The 22,927-nt window shown below is 44.5% G+C and overlaps 1 protein-coding gene across 4 annotated transcripts in view; it reads left to right on the top strand.

Annotated features, from left to right (window-relative positions):
• celf3b (cugbp, Elav-like family member 3b) overlaps positions 1-22,927 on the top strand; it is a 57,469-nt gene that overhangs the window by 994 nt on the left and 33,548 nt on the right. For 3 of the 4 annotated variants that reach the window (XM_079836999.1, XM_079837002.1, XM_079837001.1), the window contains exons 2-3: positions 120-457; positions 8,455-8,537. In XM_079836999.1, the coding sequence (XP_079693125.1) occupies positions 313-457; positions 8,455-8,537 (228 nt within the window). In that variant the 5' untranslated portion in view covers positions 120-312. Of the gene's footprint in view, positions 1-119; positions 458-8,454; positions 8,538-22,927 lie in introns of those variants that run through there. The other variant, XM_079837000.1, reaches the window with a different exon arrangement.

The following is a 22,927-nucleotide window of genomic DNA, read 5'->3' as shown; positions in this document are numbered from 1 at the left end:
ATGAATTTACATATGATGCCTAATTCTAAAGTATTACTCTATAATGAAGCTAAAGTGATGCTTAAAGTGAGGATTCATTCACTCATTCATTGTGTTTTGATCACACCCCGCCTCCACAGGCACCATCCACACCTCCATCCTTCTCTCTCTCTCTCTCTCTCTCTCTCTCTCTCTCTCTCTCTCTCTATCTCTCTCTCTCTCTCTCTCTCTCTCTCTCTCTCTCTCTCTCGTTCTCTCTCACTCACTCTCTGCACATTCATCTCGCGTCCTGACCCAGGCAGTGCCTCTGACTTTCTCCACATCATCGACCCAATGAAGGAGCCCGACGCCATCAAACTCTTCATCGGGCAGATCCCACGCAATCTGGAGGAGAAGGACCTGAAGCCCATTTTTGAGCAGTTCGGCAAGATCTACGAGCTGACTGTGATCAAGGACAAGTACACGGGCATGCACAAAGGTAAGGAGACGGGGACGAGTTTCACGCTTCAGCACTGTGTGGAGGGGACGGGGGCTGAACGCCTCCCAGTCACGACTCACACGTGTGGTGTGTATTTAAATAAACTGTTATTTAACCCTCTCTTTACAATAGTGTTCATGTGCATGCTCGTTTGACTCCTTCTGGCTTCTGAAGTGTTTGTCATGAAATCATCACCTGCAAACAGGGGGGCATGAGAAGGCATTTTCCTGTCAAATATACATGTCTGTATATCAGCGATGTGTCTGTGTTTGGTCATGGGCTGGTGTGATGGCACACTCCTGCAGGAGCTTCAAACGTGACAGTGCACAGCACGAGTTCTGTATTACTATAAAAAGGGACATTTTATATACCAGGAAAACTCTCTGTTGTCATCTTTATGATCTTCTTTCTTTGCTTTCTGTGCCTTGCGGTTGGATATTAGGTTTCCACTCTGCTGTGTAACTCTGTTCTGAGTGTTTGCTTACACTCGTTTCTTCCAGGGTTGAATGAACCCTGTTTGGGGGCTTGACCGGGATTTAATCATGTGGATTTTCTCAGCGGTTTAAGTCACTGAGGTGATAAACGAACAAAGACCTTAAAGGAATAGTTCACCCAATATGCCATCAGCACCCTCAAACCTGCATATTTCTTTTCTTTCCTTGGAACACAAAAGGCGATTTTGTTTTTCACTCATTTTCTAATTAGGGCCAGTAAAGCTGCATTATGACAAAAAGTGGTCATCATTCATGCACTATAGTCCAAGTCCTGAAGTAATAGGATGATTTAAGTAGTTACTCAATTCAATTCTTGTTCACATTTTATTTTATGGTTCAATTCTCGCTATTAACAAGTTATTAGCATATATATTACTAGGATATTGGCTGTTTATTAGTACTTATAAAGCACATATTAATGCTTAATTCTGCATGACCTAACATCCCTTAATCCTACCCAATACCTAAACTTAAACGCTACCAAAACTACCTTACTAACTATTAATATGCAGTAAATTAGGAGTTTATTGAGGCAAGTCGTAGTTAATAGTGAATATGTGTTCCCCATACTAAAGTGTTACCAAATTCTTTGTTTCTGCTGTACACACATAAATATAATTGGTTCTTCAACGGTTCTTTGGGGTGGTTGAGGTGCAGTATAGCACCATTACCATGAAGAACCAGTTAAGCCCAGTATGGTTCTCCAGTGGTTCCTCAGCGGTTCTTTGGGGTGGTTGAGGTGCTATATAGCACCGTTACCATGAAGAACCAGTTAAGCCCAGTATGGTTCTCCAGTGGTTCCTCAGCGGTTCTTTGGGGTGGGTGAGGTGCTATATAGCACCGTTACCATGAAGAACCTGTTAAGTCCAGTATAGTTGTCCAGTGGTTCCTCAGCGGTTCTTTCGGGTGGTTGAGGTGCTGTATAGCACCGTTACCATGAAGAATCTGTTAAGTCCAGTATAGTTGTCCAGTGGTTCCTCAGCGGTTCTTTGGGGTGGTTGAGGTGCTATATAGCACCGTTACCATGAAGAACCAGTTAAGTCCAGTATAGTTGTCCAGTGGTTCCTCAGCGGTTCTTTGGGTGGTTGAGGTGCTGTATAGCACCGTTACCATGAAGAACCTGTTAAGCCCATTATGGTTCTCCAGTGGTTCCTCAGCGGTTCTTTCGGGTGGTTGAGGTGCTATATAGCACCGTTACCATGAAGAACCTGTTAAGCCCAGTATGGTTCTCCAGTGGTTCCTCAGCGGTTCTTTGGAGTGGTTGAGGTGCTGTATAGCACCGTTACCATGAAGAATCTGTTAAGTCCAGTATAGTTGTCCAGTGGTTCCTCAGCGGTTCTTTGGGGTGGTTGAGGTGCTATATAGCACCGTTACCATGAAGAACCAGTTAAGTCCAGTATAGTTGTCCAGTGGTTCCTCAGCGGTTCTTTGGGTGGTTGAGGTGCTGTATAGCACCGTTACCATGAAGAACCTGTTAAGCCCATTATGGTTCTCCAGTGGTTCCTCAGCGGTTCTTTGGGTTGGTTGAGGTTCTATATAGCACCGTTACCATGAAGAACCAGTTAAGTCCAGTATAGTTGTCCAGTGGTTCCTCAGCGGTTCTTTGGGGTGGTTGCGGTGCTATATAGCACCGTTACCATGAAGAACCTGTTAAGTCCAGTATAGTTGTCCAGTGGTTCCTCAGCGGTTCTTTGGGTTGGTTGAGGTGCTATATAGCACCGTTACCATGAAGAACCAGTTAAGTCCAGTATAGTTGTCCAGTGGTTCCTCAGCGGTTCTTTGGGGTGGTTGAGGTGCTATATAGCACAGTTACCATGAAGAACCTGTTAAGTCCAGTATAGTTGTCCAGTGGTTCCTCAGCGGTTCTTTGGGTTGGTTGAGGTGCTATATAGCACCGTTACCATGAAGAACCAGTTAAGTCCAGTATAGTTGTCCAGTCGTTCCTCAGCGTTTCTTTCGGGTGGTTGAGGTGCTATATAGCACCGTTACCATGAAGAACCAGTTTCACGAGTTCACACTTACATATAATTTATGGAGAGAAGTTTAACTGCGTATTTGGCGTGCTGTCCGGGGGAGGGCTTCGAGCTCGGAATTTGGCCCGAACCCAGAGTACCCCCGTATATGAAAGTGGTTGATAAAATAAAAGTGTGGAGAAGGGGTGGTGGAGGGAAGCTAGAAACTGTCAATGAATGGAGGTAAGACTGCTGCGTGTATATATATACCTCTTACTGTTGATTAGCTGAGTGCTCTCCACCTGTGTCAATTATCTGACGTGCTCCTCCCGAACTATGTTTATAAAACATTATTAAGTCCAGTATAGTTGTCCAGTGGTTCCTCAGCGGTTCTTTCGGGTGGTTGAGGTGCTATATAGCACCGTTACCATGAAGAACCAGTTAAGTCCAGTATAGTTGTCCAGTGGTTCCTCAGCGGTTCTTTGGGGTGGTTGAGGTGCTGTATAGCACCTTTACCATGAAGAACCAGTTAAGTCCAGTATAGTTGTCCAGTGGTTCCTCAGCGGTTCTTTGGGGTGGTTGAGGTGCTATATAGCACTGTTACCATGAAGAACCTGTTATGTCCAGTATAGTTGTCCAGTGGTTCCTCAGCGGTTCTTTGGGTGGTTGAGGTGCTGTATAGCACAGTTACCATGAAGAACCTGTTAAGCCCATTATGGTTCTCCAGTGGTTCCTCAGCGGTTCTTTGGGGTGGTTGAGGTGCTGTATAGCACCGTTACTATGAAGAACCTGTTATGTCCAGTATAGTTGTCCAGTGGTTCCTCAGCGGTTCTTTGGGTGGTTGAGGTGCTATATACCACTGTTACCATGAAGAACCAGTTAAGTCCAGTATAGTTGTCCAGTGGTTCCTCAGCGGTTCTTTGGGTGGTTGAGGTGCTATATACCACTGTTACCATGAAGAACCTGTTAAGCCCATTATGGTTCTCCAGTGGTTCCTCAGCGGTTCTTTGGGGTGGTTGAGGTGCTGTATAGCACTGTTACCATGAAGAACCTGTTATGTCCAGTATAGTTGTCCAGTGGTTCCTCAGCGGTTCTTTGGGGTGGTTACGAAGCAATATAGCACCACTGCCATACAAAGAACCTGTTAGGCCCCTGTATAGTTTTTTAAAAGTTCTCAAATACCCCTTTTCCACCAGAATGAACCGGGTGCTAGTTCAGGGTTAGGACCAACGCAGACCAATCAGCATATGATATCAAAATACCGCATGAGCAAGTCAAAAGCATAAGGAGTCGCATGCTCTCGCTGTACTTTGATGTCATACGGCGATCGGTCTGCACAGCGCCGATGCATCTCGAACAAGCCTTCCATCAACAATGGCGAACGTTGCATTACTATTGATGCACATGGCTTTACGATCCTACATCGGCATCAAAACACAGTGAATCCAATGCATTCATGCAACTCACCGTAAATTGTATAGACGGAGATTACAATCTAGCAGCTATTAGCTCGATTAACAGCTATTTAAAAAATGGCGGTCACAAGTTTGTGTTGGTCTTGTTGGTCACGGTAACCCCGCCCCCAGCCCCTGACACAAGCGGTTCTTACTTCTAGACCAGCAATGATTTGGTGCTACTTAAGAACCACTTTTCCTGGTTCGGTGCTTGTGCTTTGGGTGTGGAAAGACAAAGAACCGATTTGAAACTAGGCTCTGGCTCCGAACTAGCACCAGCACTGCTTTGGTGGAAAAGGGGTATAACTCTCTCTTAGTCTCTTAGTTTAGTTGGGGAAAGGATTAAAAAAACAACATGTCCTCCAACCAATACACCTGTATAGGTCATTTGTCACTTCCCTGAAATACGACCCGCGTTTACTAAAGTTGCGCCCCTATCGACAACAGGACAATTTCATTTTAATTCATGAAATTCGACCCATAGGAGCGTTTACTAAAGTTGCGACCCTATCGACAAAAGGACACTTTCATTTGAATGCTTTGTTTCCTTTTGTTTGCGTCATATTTCGGGTTTTGTGTAGCTCAATTGATAGAGCATTGCAAAATACAACATCATGTGATCATGCAATCGTGGGTTCAATCCCAGGGAAAGCATGTGCTCATAAAGTGTATATGCACTATAAATCACTGGGTAGGTTTAAGGGTGGGGTCGGTGTAGTTGTTAATAAAAAAAGATTTTTGCTAAATAGAAATATGACAAATGGTGGTTAAAAGTCCAAACATTGCATTTAAATGAACACGCATTTTGATTGGTAACGACAGTCATAAGTTATTTCATGCCGACAGACGTAACACGCCGTCATTATTTTTACGCCAGCTAGAGGGTGCATGACTTTAAAATGTAAATAAAGGTGGTAATAAGGTGCTTGAAAACCTTTTTTTGGAGGACAGTCTGTTAAAAAACTACATTAAAATACAGTGTATTTCCTGAAGATAACGTGGTTCTCAACATTTTGCCCCCAAGGCCCCCCTATAAGGTTTTTGCCATTGTAGTAAATTCCCATTCATAGCAAACATATAATAGTGGAGCAACAGATCTAAAATCTAAGGAGGAGAATGGGGTGGTTCTATGGTTCTACATAGCACCATTTGACACAGGTGCTGGTTCCCCTAGAACAACTTTAAGACAATGAACCACTTTTAGTGCTATTTAGCACCATTTTTTAGAATGCTCATGTAACGGAGGCCAGCTAGTAGTTGCTGTGCAAGTAAACCTCACTGCTCTGATCTCGAGACATTCTAGCGACTGATGCTAGAGGTTGCAGCCTTTAGCCTTCTTGTTAGAGCGTCCGACTCTCATGCCGGTGGACACGAGTTTGAGTCCCGCTTGGAGTGGGCGGTTTGAACAGGAGGGGTTACATTGGTGCCGTGACCCGGATGGGAGTGAGGTTTTGGGGGGTTAGTTTAACTGAGGCCAGCTAGTAGTTGCTGTGCAAGTAAACCTCACTCCTCTGATCTCGAGACATTCTAGCGACTGATGCTAGAGGTTGCAGCCTTTAGCCTCCTTGTTAGAGCGTCCGACTCTCATGCCGGTGGACCCGAGTTTGAGTCCCGCTTGGAGCGGGCGGTTTGAACAGAAGGGGTTACACTCACATGTGGTGGCATTGGATGTGTTGCAATAAGATTGATGTCAGTGACATTTGGTTGCAAAATACATTAAAAAAAACAACAACAAAAACAATAGTATTCAAATGACTTTTGGTAAAATTTTGAATTTTTTGGCGGGGAAGTTCTTTCCTCATTTCATCAACCCAAACCTATATGACGTTCTTTCGTCTGTGAAACATAAAATGAGATGAAATAAGAATGTTGGTGTAGCCAGTTTTGGTGACCATTGACTTCCATTGACCAAAAAAAATAATTATTTTATACTCCAGTGAAGAGAAATGTCATACAGATTTAATTCTGTTCTTACCACATCATATGACTTAACATGAAATAGAATGCACAAGTCATATCCCAGACAGCAAAGTGTCGGCCCAGATCCGGCCCACATCTGGTACGTGTGGATTTCACGTGTACCAGATGTGGGCCGGATATGGGCCGACACTTTGTTGCTGTCTGGGATTGACTAATGTTAAGGTGGCTCTGTTTCTTTTGACATTTTGGAGCTTTAACACCCTATAGTCGCCATTGATTTTTATTATATGGAAAAGAATAGCTGAGGTATTCTTCAAAAACGATTCTTTTGTGTTCCATGGAAAATGCAAAGTCACAGACGGCTTATGTACAGCATAACGGCCCATAGAAACAGCCGCTAATGAGACATCCCAGCAAGCAATTTTGCGTTTAAAAGACGTCTAATAGCCGTCCAAACACAGCCCTGATGTCTAGGCTAAAACAAGGCCAAATTTGGGCTGTCAGTGAAAATTTAATAGACGTCTAACCATAGCCCAAGGATAGACTAGTCATCTAGAACATGTCAAAGAAATGAATCACCTTGTAATCACTGTTGACAAGTTATTTTGGCAAAAATGACATGTAACCAAATTCAAGGTTATTTTGGCTAGAAGTGGGTTACTCATAGCCGGACTATATTGGGTCTTAACTAAGACGGTGAAATGACGACTATTGCTTGCTGGGATCTATGTATGTATGACATCTAATATGACATCTATGAAAAAACATGGTCGCTTGGACATGGTGACAACACATTACTATCTAAATCAACCAGGCCCCACCACCCCTTTATTTTACGTATGCCTTTGGGACAAATTGATTAATTGAAAAATATTGTGAATATGTTCATTCCCGGAAGAAAACTCAAGACTACAATGGAGGCGTTTAAAGGAGTTCAGAAACAGTGACACTGATATGGAGAATAACTGCTTTTGCAGTGACTTTGAGCTTTGGGACTTTACAGAGCTTTTCATGTTCAAACAGCAACATTACACACTAAAGAAAGATGAAAATGTAAAAAAGCATAATAGAGATAGAATTACAGTATTTTATTTCAGCTTGTTGCAAAGGCAATATTACTCATTTTAATTTAGTTTAAGATGAAGTGCTAAAATAACAAAACTAAAACTTAATAAGAGACACAATTATTTAAAAAACAAACTCAAATTAAAATGAATATATTAACACTATAATAGTATATCAATGATACTAAAGTAACACTGGCTCAAACACACACACACACACACACACACACATGTTGGGTTGGAGTGTTTTATGGGGACATTGCATAGACATAATGGTTTTCAAATTCTATCCCCCCCAAATCTACCCATCACACAAACAACTTCCTGCATTTTTACATTTTCCAAAAACATCACTTAGTATAATTTATAAGCTCTTTTCCTTATATGGGGACCAAAAATGTCACCACAAAGACAAAGATTTTGGATATTGCAGAGACATTTTTTCCTCATAATATAGGGTTTACTAGGGACACACACAGTTCTGCTGTTTGTTGCGCTGCTCATGTTTGCATGTGCTTATGTACTCTACTACTCAATTCTACACATTGAGTTTTCAATCAGAGAAATGGAGGCATAAGCTGCTGCTGCCTGCTTTCTTTGTAGTGTGTGTGTGTGTGTGTGTGTGTGTGTGTGTGTGTGTGTGTGTGTGTGTGTGTGTGTGTGTGTGTGTGTGTGTGTGTGTGTGTGTGTGTGTGTGTGTGTGTGTGTGTGTGTGTGTGTGTGTGTGTGTGTGTGTGTGTGTGTGTGTGTGTGTGTGTGTGTGTGTGTGTGTGTGTGTGTGTGCGTTCAGTGTAAGCCATCCCAGAAGGCTCACTGGGAAAATGTAATGAGTGTGAAATTACATTTCTGTCACTCCTCATGTGTAATGATGCTGAATATTCATGATTCTATAAAAAGTACAGAATAAAATAAAACGTCGAAACTGGATTTCAATTTAAAATGTAGGTCATTACTTATAATACATTTATATAATTAATAATATATTATTATGATTGATAACAACAACAACAATACTAATAATCATTTAGCATGAATTAAAATGATGTCCATTTATATTAATTAAAAGAAAAAAAACATTGCAAATATTAACTGTCTGTCTTTCTGGTCTTTCAGGATGTGCCTTTCTGACGTATTGTGCACGAGAGTCGGCCGTTAAAGCACAAAGTGCTCTTCATGAACAGAAAACCCTGCCAGGGGTGAGTCCTTTCTCTGTGTGTGTGTGTGTGTGTGTGTGTGTGTGTGTGTGTGTGTGTGTGTGTGTGTGTGTGTGTGTGTGTGTGTGTGTGTGTGTGTGTGTGTGTGTGTGTGTGTGTGTGTGTGTGTGTGTGTGTGTGTGTGTGTGTGTGTGTGTGTGTGTGTGTGTGTGTGTGTGTGTGTGTGTGTGTGTGTGTGTGTGTGTGTGTGTGCGTGCGTATGTGCGTGTAGAGGGCATGACTGGGGTCTGGCAGTGTTTTATCCCCTTTCATGTTCTGCCATCTCTGAGTATGTGTGTGTGACCTGTACACACAGCAAGACTCGTCTCATCTCAGAGAGGGTGTGTGCCATCTGGATTATGACGAGCTGTATGTAGCCGTGGAGATTATTTGGATTATTCCCCACACCTTTTCAAGCTGCAGACTCTCAGAAATATGGCATTAAAATGTAAACATGATGCAGAGAAGAGCCCGAGGGTGGCTGTTTGTCACAGAACGGGATTGGAGAGTGATCACAATGGGATGGAGGGTTGGTGGGGTGCAAATGCAGTAATTAATCCTATTACCAGCGTGACACCAGGCTGACCTTTCGTTGAAGATCGCTCCGACAATCTTCTCTCTCTGCCTCCTTCTGCTGTCAATCCTTCCCTCTGACAGTCTTAGGATGGATAGTTAAATCCTTTCTTCTTTTTCTTTCGTCTCTTCGTCCTCTTTATTTTTCTCAAACTCTGTCTCCCTATTCTTTTCTGTCCTTTTCCTTTTGAATTTTCATATGTTTGCCCTATAATGCACGCCACATCGAAAAATATGTGATACTACTAAATGATGCATGTGATATTGGTTTATCAGATTTTATATTGAAATATAAACGTTATCCCTGCAGTATTGGTGGCTGGGGTGACAGATGGCCCTTTCTGATCATCACTGAAGCACAAACACTGGTTTAATTTCAGGAGAGAAAGAAAAGACAATGGGCAATAACTGAGGGCAGCCAAAGACAGACGTTATACTGCTCGCATCTTTTCCTTTCCTCCATGCTTTTTCCTGTCCCTCCCCTTTGTCTCTGTCTCTTCATTCCCCTCTCTCTTGTGTGTAAGCATAATATTAGAGAGGAGTGTGTTTGTGTTTATGTGTGTCATGGCCTCGCTCTCCTCTGGGAAGTGCTATTATGAGCAGTTCACTCTGTAATGCTTCTGTGGTGTAACTCAGAGAATGTGCGCGTGTGTGTGTGTGTGTGTGTGTGTGTGTGTGTGTTTTCTCCACAACAGGACATTTGCATTTGTGTGTTTAGTAGTTCACTGTGGTCAGCAGTACTGATGATAACATCTCTCTGGGTGCAGTTTCGGGTGTATATACATCACTGGTACATTGGTACATGCTCTTTGTGTACGTTTTAGGAGTAAAGGCACGTTCACACCAAGAACAATATCTATAAAGATAACTATAGTGTCCACATCAACGTACAATAACTATGCCGATGACTAAATGATTGTCCACACTAACAATAACTATAACGATGACTATAACTATAACGATAACTGTAATAATCGATATAATGGCAACTACTGTATAGTATCATCCACACCAACAGATGATAACTATAATTATACCTATAAAGATAACCGTAAGGATAACTATATTAGCGTCCACACCAACAAACGATAATGTTATGTGTATTATAAGCATGCGCTATAGCCTGGATGCCAGCCGAACTTAGCTCCGCCCACAACATTTGAGGTAGGGAAGTTCGGTCAAAAATGATGATCGTGTTGGTAAGTACTCAGTGTATCCTTAAATTATTTTTACAACACTAGCAAAGATCGTTTACTCTCATCTTCTTCTTCTTCTTCTACTTCTTCCAGCGTGTATGCAGTTGAGTTCTGTTGACAACTAGGTCAACAAGTATGGAGATGGTGGCCCAGTGGGTTAAACCATGGAACTGATATGCAGAAGGTTGCTGGTTTGATCCCAGCGGTCACCACCAGTGTGTCCTTGAGCAAGGCATTTTACTCCATGTTGCTCCAGGGGGATTGTCCCTGTAATAAGGGACTGTAAGTCGCTTTGGATAAAAGCGTCTGCCAAATGCATAAATATATATATAACTATGTGTCGCTCTGATTGGTTGCAGGTCCATCCAATTGAGTGCAGAGGCATTTTCGCCCCATAATCACAGCCCAATAGAGCAGTATCAGACTCATATTCTGACTAGAATCTGAGTATGAGGACGTCAGGGCCGAAAATCTACCAGTCATAAAAAAAATTTAACAGCCATGAAATTTGCAAACACAGACAATAATGATTTAGATATTAGATACCAGTAAAGATTCACAATTATCTATTCCAATTTCGATACCACAAATAAAACTACTAGCCTAACTAATATAAATTTAAGACATTATTAAAGACAAATAAAAAGTCAGTAATAAAATCAGAATGAATAATCAAGCAAAAGCACAAATAAATACAATATAATAAAGATACAAATGAAATGAACAGTGCTTTTCAGGTAGGTCTCACATAGTTTTCAGGTACAGACACTTAACAAAGTAAGCAAATGTAAAATATCACTGCATAGTTTTCACTGTAAATTAAACATCCTTATTAATGAATCCTTATTAAAATGACAAAAGTTATTCAGTCAACAGAAGTGAGTGATTTTTTCTTTGTTTGATTAACATTAAAAACACAGACAGCAGGAATATTAGGCTGCTGTCACTTTAAGAGTGAATGCACGCATCTAATATACTCATACTGTACACAGGCATTTACTTTCTCAACTGTTTACGTTCACTTAAGACATAAACAACTACGTTTACTGGGATACTTGTCATTTTTGTACATAATTTTGTCAATTTATCCGCTCAAGTGCAAAATGAGGTGAAAGAGAGCTCACTTTCCTCACAGTGCACTAGTAATGAAATGAGCTCCCTTTCGTGTCTTCTTGCACTTGAATATATACATTTTCAAGGCTTAAACTTTTGCGACGATGCAGCACTGTCCCGTCAACTGTCCCAAGCATCGTTCATGTTTGTTCATGTTCATGCATTGTTAGAATTTATAAATATACAAAAATCTGAATGGCTGTTTGAAACATTTAAATACTGTTCAGAAACAGAAAGTAGCACAGCTGTTTGTTTACGGGGGTTACCAATCTGCTGTTCCATCAGCGCATTTTCATTCAGCTCCTTTACTCGTTCCGCCATACGCTGCTCATGCGTGTTGGGCTTGTTTACATCGGAGTGCACGTATGCCTCTTTGACGCAGCACACACGCAGTGTTGTGCATTTTAAATGGCTGATGGGAAAATTCCTAAATGCTTTCTTAAAATCGGAATAATTCTTAATAAATAATTATTCACAGTATTTTACAGTGTCCACGATAACAATACCGTGCATGTTCGTTGCGTTCAATGTGTTCCCATAGCATCAACGCCATGATGCAGCCTCTCGTTCCCTTCTCAGGCAATCGGGATTACACATGTAACCCTAAGGCGTTTTCTGGTTTTGATGGGTAGGTTTAGGGGTAGGGGTAGGGGTAGGGTTAGCGGCAATAATATACAGGACATTAAAATCATTGTATATGGAAAGTACCCAAAAACATGAAAACACAACATTTGTACAGGATTGGCTATACTTGTGAGGGCCAAATGTCCTCATTTATATAGTAAAATATGATGACAACCAACTAGTGAGGACATTTGACTGAGGAAGGGACTGGGAAGGTTTAGGGGTAGGGGTTGGGTCATTAACCTGATATAAAATCAATGGAAGTCTATGCAATGTCCTCACTGATATAGTGAAACAAACGTGTGTGTGTGTGTGTGTGTGTGTGTGTGTGTGTGTGTGTGTGTGTGTGTGTGTGTGTGTGTGTGTGTGTGTGTGTGTGTGTGTGTGTGTGTGTGTGTGTGTGTGTGTGTGTGTGTGTGTGTGTGTGTGTGTGTGTGTGTGTGTGTGTGTGTGTGTGTGTGTGTGTGTGTGTGGTGGAGAAGGTTTATGTTTTTATGAAGGCATATATCACTTGCTAATTACACTTTGGGTGTGTGTGTAGTAGTAAGGACATAAATCACAAACACATTAGTCTAAATGTAATTAGTGGCTATTAAGCACACACACATGTTTAATGGGGACTTTCCACAGGCATAATTCATTTCATTTAATTAATTTGTTTACTGTACAAACGGTATATTCTTGCCCCTAACCCTAAACCTACCCATTTTCTGCATTTTTAGATTTTCAAAAAAACTTACTTAGCATGAGTTATAAGCTGTTTTCCCCACAAGGACAAGGATTTTGGATATTCCCATCATTGTAGGGAAATTTTATCCCATAACATAGGGTATACCCAAACCATGCACACACTGCTTATAGAAAACGTCTCAGGTTACGAATGTAACCATTGTTCCCTGAGAACAGGGAACGAGACGCTGCGTCAGCTTCGACGCTACGGGGAACGCCTCCAGCGTGACTGGTGCCTGAAATCACATTGAATCACGTCAATCCTATTGACCGGCGACAGCCTATGATGTCATCAAGGTGCGACCAGGAAGTATATAAGGGCGCCTTGCCAACATGACAGTATCTATCGTCTGAAGGGACTGTTTCGGCAGGCAGGCCCTGCGGCATGGCACAGCGACGCAGCGTCTCGTTCCCTGTTCTCAGGGAACAATGGTTACATTCGTAACCTGAGACGTTCCCTTTCGAAAGGGAACTCGCGCTGCGTCAGCTTCGACGCTACGGGGAACGATATACCAACGCCGCCATGCCGACGGGAGTGCATGCCCACTGGCAGTGACAACTGTCAAGACAAGCAAATCTTGCTGAAAAGCCTGAACCACTCCCCTTCTGGTCACGTTAGGCTGTCAGTGACAGCGCTCCCTACGGTCAAAGCCCAAGCTTATCGCCTGAGAAGGAAAACTTCACACGTATGAGTTCCTTCCCAGGCCTTGCTCAAAGGCCTGGAACCAACCCATTCGACTCAGAAGGGGTTCCTTTAAGGGAACGTGGCAAGGGAACTACGAGGGAACCCTATGCCAGTCACTATTCGGGAGATTATCACCGAATGCCACCAGGGAGACCTGACCAGGTGACCCAGTCTAGTATGGGACACGTAATACGGTCAACCCTGTCTGTACAGTACAGAGCCTCTGGTACTCGCCTCCGAAGAGACATCCCGCTAGGGTGCTGCAAGAAAGGGCAGCATCACCGACTAGCCGAACCTCAGGGACGGGTTATCCCGGAGAGCAGCGCTCAGCGAAGTGCTTTTCAAACCTTTGCTAGCGAGGGGCCGCTCGATCCTCGGATCTACCAAGCACTTATTTTAAAACGTGCTTAGGAGGCCAAAGGCCTTATAGGCTGAATATATCGGGAGGGGCCCCTCGGGACCTACCACCAATAGAACAGCCCCAGGAGGCTGTAAGCTCACAATAGACCCTCGTTTGAGAGGAGCTCATAAGCCTGCCCGGTAGGCAACCATGCCGTAGGCCTACTATGAAGGTCCCGTCCTGTCGGGACCACATAGCCGCAGTGACACTTCGTCGTGCTAGGGTAAGAACACCGCCTTCAGGTCTCGCAAACGGCCAGAGGCCGGTGCCTGATAGCGGGTAGCCACTAGCTGTCAGCAAAAAAGCCAGTTGTGTGTTCCCGCCTAGGGAACTCGTCCCCCAGGAAGGCCGAGAGAGGCCTCCACCTGGTAACCTGATAGACCGCTCGCGCATCCAAAGCAGCGCTCGTCCTCAGGAAGGCCAACGGGCCTGATACCTGATCGCAGTCGTGCTAGCCCTCGAGGTAGCTGGGAAGACCAGGGACTCGCTTAATCAGGAAGGCCAAGCGGACCTACCAACTGCAAGACATCGGGCACTCATAGCCAAACTGAGTGTGCTACTCATAGCGCCTCAAGCTCACCACAGCGGCTGGGGACCGGGAGCTCGCTTTCAGGGAGGTACCATGCCTACCACCTGATAGCAAAAAAGTGCCACTTAAAGCACTTTATGCACACCACAGCGGCCGGGGAGCCGGCCTCTGCTCATTGACTGGATTTATCCAGGAACCACGAGACCAGAGCGTGCCCTCAGAGGAGGCCACGTGGGCCTACTACTCCAAAGCGAATCCCCTCAGGGAAGCCCGTGCAGCTTTGCCTGATAGCAACCCATGCTACGATCCGTTACCAAAACTGGGGACCGGGGAACGATTCCAGGGAGGCGCAATGCCTCCACCTGGTAGCAGAGCATGCCGTCCGTCGTGCTTCGCACATCACGCTCATTACCACAGTGACTGGGAACCGGAACCGTGAGCTCATCGTCAGGGAGGCCACCATGCCTACCACCTGATAGCAGAAGCTGCTACTCATAGTACTTCATTTCCGGGAGTTTGCCTCCAGGGAGGTCACTCAGGGAGGCCGGATGAGGCCTACTACCTGCTAACACTCGTGCTAGCCATCCAGTGACTGGGGCCCAGGAACGCCACCCGCAGAGGAGGTCAAGTGGGCCTGCTTACCCCACAGCAGGCCCATAGGGAGGCCCAGTAGCGCCTACCACCTATTCAGCAGCTCGTACCAGCCGTCGAGGGACTTAATGCCTATGGTGCCCCCTCAGGGGAGACCAAACAGTGCCTGCTGACCACAGCAGGCTCTCAGGGAGGCCAAACAGGGCCTAACTCCTGAGCGAAGGAAACCCAGACTGGGAGCCTTACTCTAAGAATGCTGGCTGCTGCTACCTGGGCTGACGGCAGCTGTCTACTGCTGACGAAGGCCTGGAAAACCAGTTAACACCTGGGGACTCATCCTCAGGGCCAATGACGGGTCACTGCTGACGTCGACACCAGTGGAGAAGAGCCTCCGAGGCCCACTCGTGGGCCATAGTGTCGGGACTTTCCTGCAAGGAGGCCGGTTAGCGCCTACTACCTGTCCTGAAGTCCAACTGCCCAGACCGTCCAAGCTGGCCCCTCAGAGCCAGCTGGCTCCTATGCCCGCACCTGGGGCTGGCTCCATCCCAGAGGCAGCTAGGGACAACCTGCTTCGTCGTGTCCTAGGGCCCCCAGGACGGCGCAGTCTCTTGGGCAGGGCCTACAAACATGGACCTAATCACATTGCCAACAGCAGTGTACTCAGCAGAAGTGCTCAGCAAAGACCCTCTAAAGCGAGGGGAGTACAACTTACGTCACCTGCATCGGGGCGGCTGTCTTTCTTTCCATGCAGCGGCCAACCTTGATTGCGAGGGCGTCAGTCATTGGCAATGCTCGGGCCTCAGGGGAGCATCCGACCAGAACCATACCCACAGAAGGATTATCCGATGTTCTGCTCAACCCGGGCCCTAAAGGAGGTGAAGCAGAGACATAAAGCAAAGGAACAATATCACAGAAATGTGAAAAACCACCGGCCGTACCATCCTCCAGGAAGAGGCCGGGGGCCGCCAGCAGATGGCGGCCACCAAGCTCCGAAAGGCGGAAACAGCAGATAAAGTCTAACCGCAAACCGGCGAAAGACGCTTAATTCCACCCCACGACTACTGACAAAGTCGCTGTCTCCTGCAACATCCTCGTCTGCATTGCACGTGACCCCAGAACGCAGAGAAGGGGGCGGGCCTTGGCCTGACGACTCTGTAACAGAGGAGGCTGAAACAAGGATGCATAAACAACGCCATGTTTTTAAATGAAAAGACAGGCCAGGGGCGAACACCTTTATTAAAAGGGAAACGCCCCCATCCTTGACAAAGCCTAGGCCAAGTGGTGCGACATAAGTCCGCACTAGATCTACTCAGGGCCCGGGAAAGAAATATTATCACCTCTAAAAAACCCCTTTTTCAAAGCTCCGCAGAGCTGGGCGCAGATCTCACTACAGCTCGTGCATTAGCGCGTACCCGGTCTTCAGCTACTTTTCACTTTACGCTAGGAAAAAAACACAGCTCACCCCTTACACTACAAGCCCTCAGGCGAGAGCGCGATTCAGTTACCCAAACAATGGGGAAAAAAAATATAGCACGGAGAGGCAGCAAACTCTCTAGCAGAAAGTGAAGTATTCACACACAACCATCATAATGTTGCAAAGAAGATCGTTCTTAGCTTACTCACGGGGAGCTGCAGGCCCTGCGAAGATCCAGCGGCGATCCAAATTTCCCCAGAAAACCTCTCAGGCGAGCGAAGGTATAGGAGTTCTGAAAAACATAGTTTTGAAAATGTTTCACCCTCAGAGAGGGGGACTCACCGATCGCTCCCAGCGGTGCTTCCAGCCAGCCATAAGGCTAGTATCCGCCCGCCATCCTGAGGGGGGCGCTTTCACCAAACAAGCCAGGCGAGCCGGCAGAATCTTACATTTTCTGCTCATCATAGGCCACCGGCCTGATGTAAAAGCGCCCGGGGGAAAAACCAGAGGAAGGGAAAAAAGGCAGCGTTCATCTCCGCGCTCCTCGGGGGGTGGAGTCTGCTGCCTGCGCTGGTTCCGGTTACCAGCCCCGGCTTCCTTCCTCTTCCTGTCGCAGGTGTCCCGCCTCCCCTGCGCCCCAGTCCTCCACGGCGGGGCGCTCGAGAGGCGACGTTGGCTCGCTATTCCCGTCTCCAGCCCTCAGACTGGGACGGGCCGGGGACACCCGACTGCCTGGGCGCGGTCCCGGACCTCAGCGGAATGCATCTGAATGCCGCCGAGCGCGCCTTCGCCTCTCCGAACCTCCCCACCACCGCCTCTACGGAGGTGCCGAGAAGTTCAGATGGCGAAACCGGGGCATCAGGGAGAAAGGATTTTTTCCTTCTCCCCGATGTCCAAACGGTTTAACCACAGATGTCTCTCCGTGGCCACCCTCGGCGCTATCTGAACGGTGGCCCGGAGAGCAAAAACCGCGGTCCGGCGCGACTCGACTACCGCCTCAGGGGGTCCCTCCCCCCTGATCGAGGTCCCTCAGCAGGTCTGCCTGCAACACAGCTGTGGTGTGCAAAGCTGCTGCAGCGCGACCCACTGACATGTACGCCCTGCCATTCAGCGTTTAGACCGGCAGGGTGGGAGCCACAGTGTCGCCGGCCGCCCAAAGGCGAGATTAACATAACATCTCGTCCACGGGCGGCATCGACACATACCCAGCCAGGCAGTCCCTAGACATCAGCGACATCTAGCTCGCCGATGTCGACAGATGCAGGGCTGAGTAAGGTTTCTTCCATTCCCTCGAGGTCTGCTGATGGAGATCTGGAAGGAATGGAAGACTCCCAGGAGTTGGGAGGTCATGGGCGGAGAGAAACCGATCGTCCGAACTGTTTGGACGCTCAGCCTTTCTCCTCACGCACCGCAAAGGCAGCTGCAGTCTACCCGCAGCGCGTTCCATGACTTCCAGCAACTCCCGTACATGGGACAGGATGGTAAGAAAAGCTTCAGCATTTTTAACTGACTCACCCATCCTCTGCTCGAGTGGAAGAGCAGCAGACGAGGAGGAGGAACATAAATCCAGCTCCTTCCTCCGAGGTCCGCCTCTCGCGATCTGGATCGTCCTCAAGAGCCATAACTGTCTCCAAGCGACGAGCCCGATCCATCTGGGAAGCGCTTTTGGTATTTGGACGCCGCTCAGCCTCAGCTCGAGCGTGGCCGTTCCCAGATGCTGAAACCTCTCCTCTCGAGAAGAGGTCCCACCGAGAGCGGAGCGTTTCCAGAGGACAACGCTCACAAATACTTTCACAAGTACTTTCACAAGAGGTTCGCAAACCTCTCATGTATGCTCTTCTCCCAGACAGTAAACGCAAAGTGTGTGTGTATCCAAAGCGCAAGATACACATTCAAAACACACCTGCAGAAGTGGCGTTCTCAGCACACTTCATTGTTATCCTTCTTGTAGACGTTTCACGTGAAGACAGGCAAAACAGTCCCTGAAGACGAAAAGATACTGTCATGTTGGCAAGGCGCCCTTATATACTTCCTGGTCGCACCTTGATGACATCATAGGCTGTCGCCGGTCAATAGGATTGACGTGATTCAATGTGATTTCAGGCACCAGTCACGCTGGAGGCGTTCCCCGTAGCGTCGAAGCTGACGCAGCGCGAGTTCCCTTTCGAAAGGGAACAACTTGCATGCACTATTCAATCCTGAAATTAGTTATATTCTTGGCAGACACTTTCTTCCTAAAGTGACTAAGGCGGTGTCTCTTTGAGTGGAGAGACGGGGAGGCTCATGTCTCTGCTCGCAGTGATTGTGCTGGGACACATACAGTCTGATAATGGACTGTAATGGATTGTGGGTAGCAGGGGGGTGGGGCAGAGGCTGTGCTGTTACAGTACACAGAAACAGTGACATGAATTCAAAGGCAGCAGCTGCTGGCAGTTAATGTAGAGTCCAGAGCAAAGCCAGGAGGATTTGTAGAGGTCAAGGCGGAGTCACGCAGCTGAGTTTGAGATGGGTTGTGTGGGGAATTCTGATTGAGCAATGATACAGTTATCTAAAGTCGTACAAACTGGTGTTGCACTTAATTTTACAGTATGCGCACTTACGTGTACTTACAGTGTACTTACCTAAGAAAGTACTGCTTACTACATGGGTTAAGGTTAGGTTTAGGTGTAGGTTCATGGTTAGTACCTAGTTATTACCCGGTTATTGTAATAACTATCTATGATAAATACATAGTATGTACATGGGGAACAGGACTGTAAAAATAAAGTGCTACCCCAACTAGAGCGTGGAATAAAAAGACTGTTAGAAGCTGTCAGTTTAGCCTGTTCATTTTTCGTAGTTAATTCTTTAAAAAAACACATTTAATCATGCTCCCTGACCCAAATACATTTTGGAATAAGGAGCAATACAATCTAGAAGTACCACGTTCATGTTTTTGAGAGTCTGTAGTACTTTAAGCCTTGCCAAACCACGTATTGCACAAGACGCAATGTAATGATTACTTTTATTCAGCAAAGACAAATGAAATTGACAGTAAAGTCATTTTTTAATACCACAAAATATTTCTGTTTCAGATAAATACTGTTTGTTTAAACTTTCTATTTATAAAAAAAATGTATTGCGGTTTCCACAAAAATATGAAGCAGCACAACTGTTTTCAACATTGACAATAATCATAAATGTTTCTTGAGCATCAAATCATCATATTAGAATGATCTGAGCGATCATGTGACTCTGATGACTGGAGTAATGATGCTGAAAATTCAGCTTTGTATCACAGGAATAAATTACATTTTAAAATATTGTAACGATAGACAAAAAGAAGATTCAAGAGCACAGTCTCAGCTATTATGAGCATAGGAGCAACACCACCACAACTAATTACAACAGGGAGACGAACATAATGAGAGACAGGTGCAAATCATGAAAACAAATGAGGAATTAATCAGTAACCAAGGGCTGAATCCGAAATCGCCCCCTAAACCCTCATTCACTATTCCCTTCTTTAGTCCACTAATACAGTTCACTTGAAGGAGTGAATGAACACAAGTTAGTGAATTCGGACAAACGCCGGGAGTGAATTCGGACAGGTGCTGTGTGTACATCGGCTGTACACTCATTATTGCGGTGCAATGTGGGATAGTGCACTCAATAACATCCACTATGGTTTCGGACACCACTACAAATGGCTGTGCCTTCAAATTGTGCCCTATTTAAGGGGCGATTTCGAATTCAGCCAAGGACAACGAATCTAAACAGAGCAGGGAAATGGGAACTAAAGGAAACAAGACAGAATAACAAACCGTATATTCAAATAAAAGACCATATATTATCACATATAAAAACAAAACTTTTCAATTGTAATAAAAGCTTTTATTGGATTTTTTGATCAAATAAATGCATCCATGGTGAGCAGAAGAGACTTCAGTAACACTTTAGAATACTGTTCTGTTATTAATTAACAATTACACAGGAACAAATGAGTAAAGCACTATTAGCATTCTAGCAATGACCATTTACTAACAAGAAACTCTGATTAACTAATAAATAAGTAATAATGCTCAGCTGAATGAGGTAGTTCACTATTAGCTAATCAGTAACTACTGTTTTCACACCTCCCTGAGGACTACTAAGGACTACTATATACAAGTTCACAATTAACATGAATAGTGCATTAATGTATAATTCTAAAGTGAAGATTACGGTAACTCACTGGTAATGGCTGAAGTCATTGTATGCTTTTGATTTTTTTTGCTTTAGGCCAGAGCTTTCCCTATCCAATCTTTTTTTCCCCCTCGTCTCAAGAAATATCTGCGTACACACGAAACCACTGAAACCGACTCAAAACGATGTAGTATACATGCCAGACCAGTATGTGGAGCTGTAATTCTTCCACAGAGAATACACTAAAAACGGAAAAGAAGAGTTGTGGGTAGAAGGGGTACAGCAATAGGAAGTGAGGCAAAATCTCACGATAAAATAACAATAAATACATTTGCTACTTAACAGATTGTGTTTTATTAACGCCTACACCTACCCCAACCCTAAACCTACCCTTACAATAATGCAAATACAGTCATTAAATAACGCAATATTGATGTGGGCTTGGCCATTGGCTGTATAGTTGTATTCCTTTTAGTCTTTACCGTGCTGGACGTGGTGTGATGACATCACCGTTTCACAAAATATACGGATTGGCTGTACACATGAAAACGCAAGGGTGTCGGTTTCAGATTTATCCACTCTGGGACCCAGTTTAAAAAAATATCGGTTTCAGGCTCCCAAAACGCCGGATCCGTGTGGACGAAATGCTGATATGATACAAAATGTTTACGTATACAGCTAAACACGTCTCCGTGTGGACGGGGCCTTAGACAATAATGACTCAAGTGTCACTACATCCTTCTAAAGGAATTACTAATTATTTGGATCAGTATTCTAAAGTGAAGATCACTAGTAATGACTCAAGTGTTACCAAATCCATCAGAAGGAATTACTACCCAAAACCTTACAAAAACCTCAAAGAGTTATCAGAGTTATCGTGTTTTTCACTTTAGAATACTGATCCAATTCCTTCTGAAGGATTTACACTTGAGTCATTACTAGTGGGTTACTGTGACCTTCACTTTAGAATTAATTATACATTAATACATTATTCATGTTAATTGCAAACCTGCATATATTAGTGCTTAGTTGTCCTCTGGGAGATATGAAAACATAGTAGTTATTGATTAGCTAATAGTGAACTACCTCATTTGACTAAGCACTATTACTTACTAATTAGTTCAAAGTTTCTTGTCAGTTAATGGTAGTTACTAGAGTATCAATAGTGTGTTACTCATTTGTTCCTGTGTAATTATTCATTAGTGAGCACGTTTACGAGCACACCAGTAAGCTGATAACTCACAAATATCCTCTTATTGAAATAACCAGTTTTCCCAGTTTACATGCAAACCAGTAAACTGACAACGCAGTTTATTAATAAATCAGATTATCTCCTTGTAGTGACGTCAACAGTAATAATTTCCGTATCTGACTCAGAGTAATCCATATGTTATGTCAGTTGTGATGTTAAATAAAAGCTTACAATGTGTCAGCTGGAAACTTACGGCTCATATATACTCTCTCATGCAATTACAGATGCAGCGTTTTGACTGAACCACTTCTACTGCACGAGAGATGAGAACACATTTTTACAATTTTCTGGGTCTTAAAAGAGTCTGCGTCTGTGATATATTTCCTTCTTTCTTTCATGAAAAACGCTCGCTCTGCACTCTCAGAAAAAAAGGTACAGTGGAGGTACAATTTTGTTCCTTGGGGAACAAAACGTATAACTGTACCTTTAAAGGTACACAATTTGGTCCTTAGAGTACAATTAAACAATTGTTCGCAAGTTCGGTCCTAGAGAGCTGCTGTCCTACAGAGTTTGGCTCCAACCCTGAAATACATCTATAGAAGCTCTTATTGAGAATTAACAGAGGTTTAGAAGTTGATGTTTTATTGGAAATATTTAGTCACCATTATGGTGATCATTGTTTCATTTCGTTGGCCAGTTGGACTCTTGCCTTTTTATGTGAGTTTGTGGTTTTTGTTACAGTGTTAACAAAACACATAATCTGTTCAAATCAAAAGAAGCCAAAAACAAAAATGACCATGAAGAAAAACATTTGACTAAACTCATCACTGGCTGAAAATGTTAATAAATAATATTCACCAACAATACTTCCTTGCCACAGATCTAGATTCTAGGGGGAAAAAAGTTTAGACGCATACAGATATCAAGAATCAGCATATGAATCTCAACAATGGTGACATACTCAATGCTGCAATGCATGCTGGGAGCCATGAGTTTTATACTGTGGTGGCTTAGTAGGGTTGGAGCTAAACTCTGCTGGACATCAGCTCTCTAGGACCGAACTTGCCTACCCCTGACTTAGAGGTACAAAAATGTACCCTTAAGGGTACCACCCCAGTGACGGTCACTTGTACCTTAAAGGGTAACTAAACCCCAGCTCAGAGCTTAACTCCACCCACTGGCA

The sequence above is a fragment of the Gobio gobio genome (assembly GCF_949357685.1).
Source record: "Gobio gobio genome assembly, chromosome: 15".
In the NCBI taxonomy this organism is placed as follows: domain Eukaryota; kingdom Metazoa; phylum Chordata; class Actinopteri; order Cypriniformes; family Gobionidae; genus Gobio; species Gobio gobio.
This window is presented reverse-complemented; position numbering and strand designations above follow the sequence as displayed.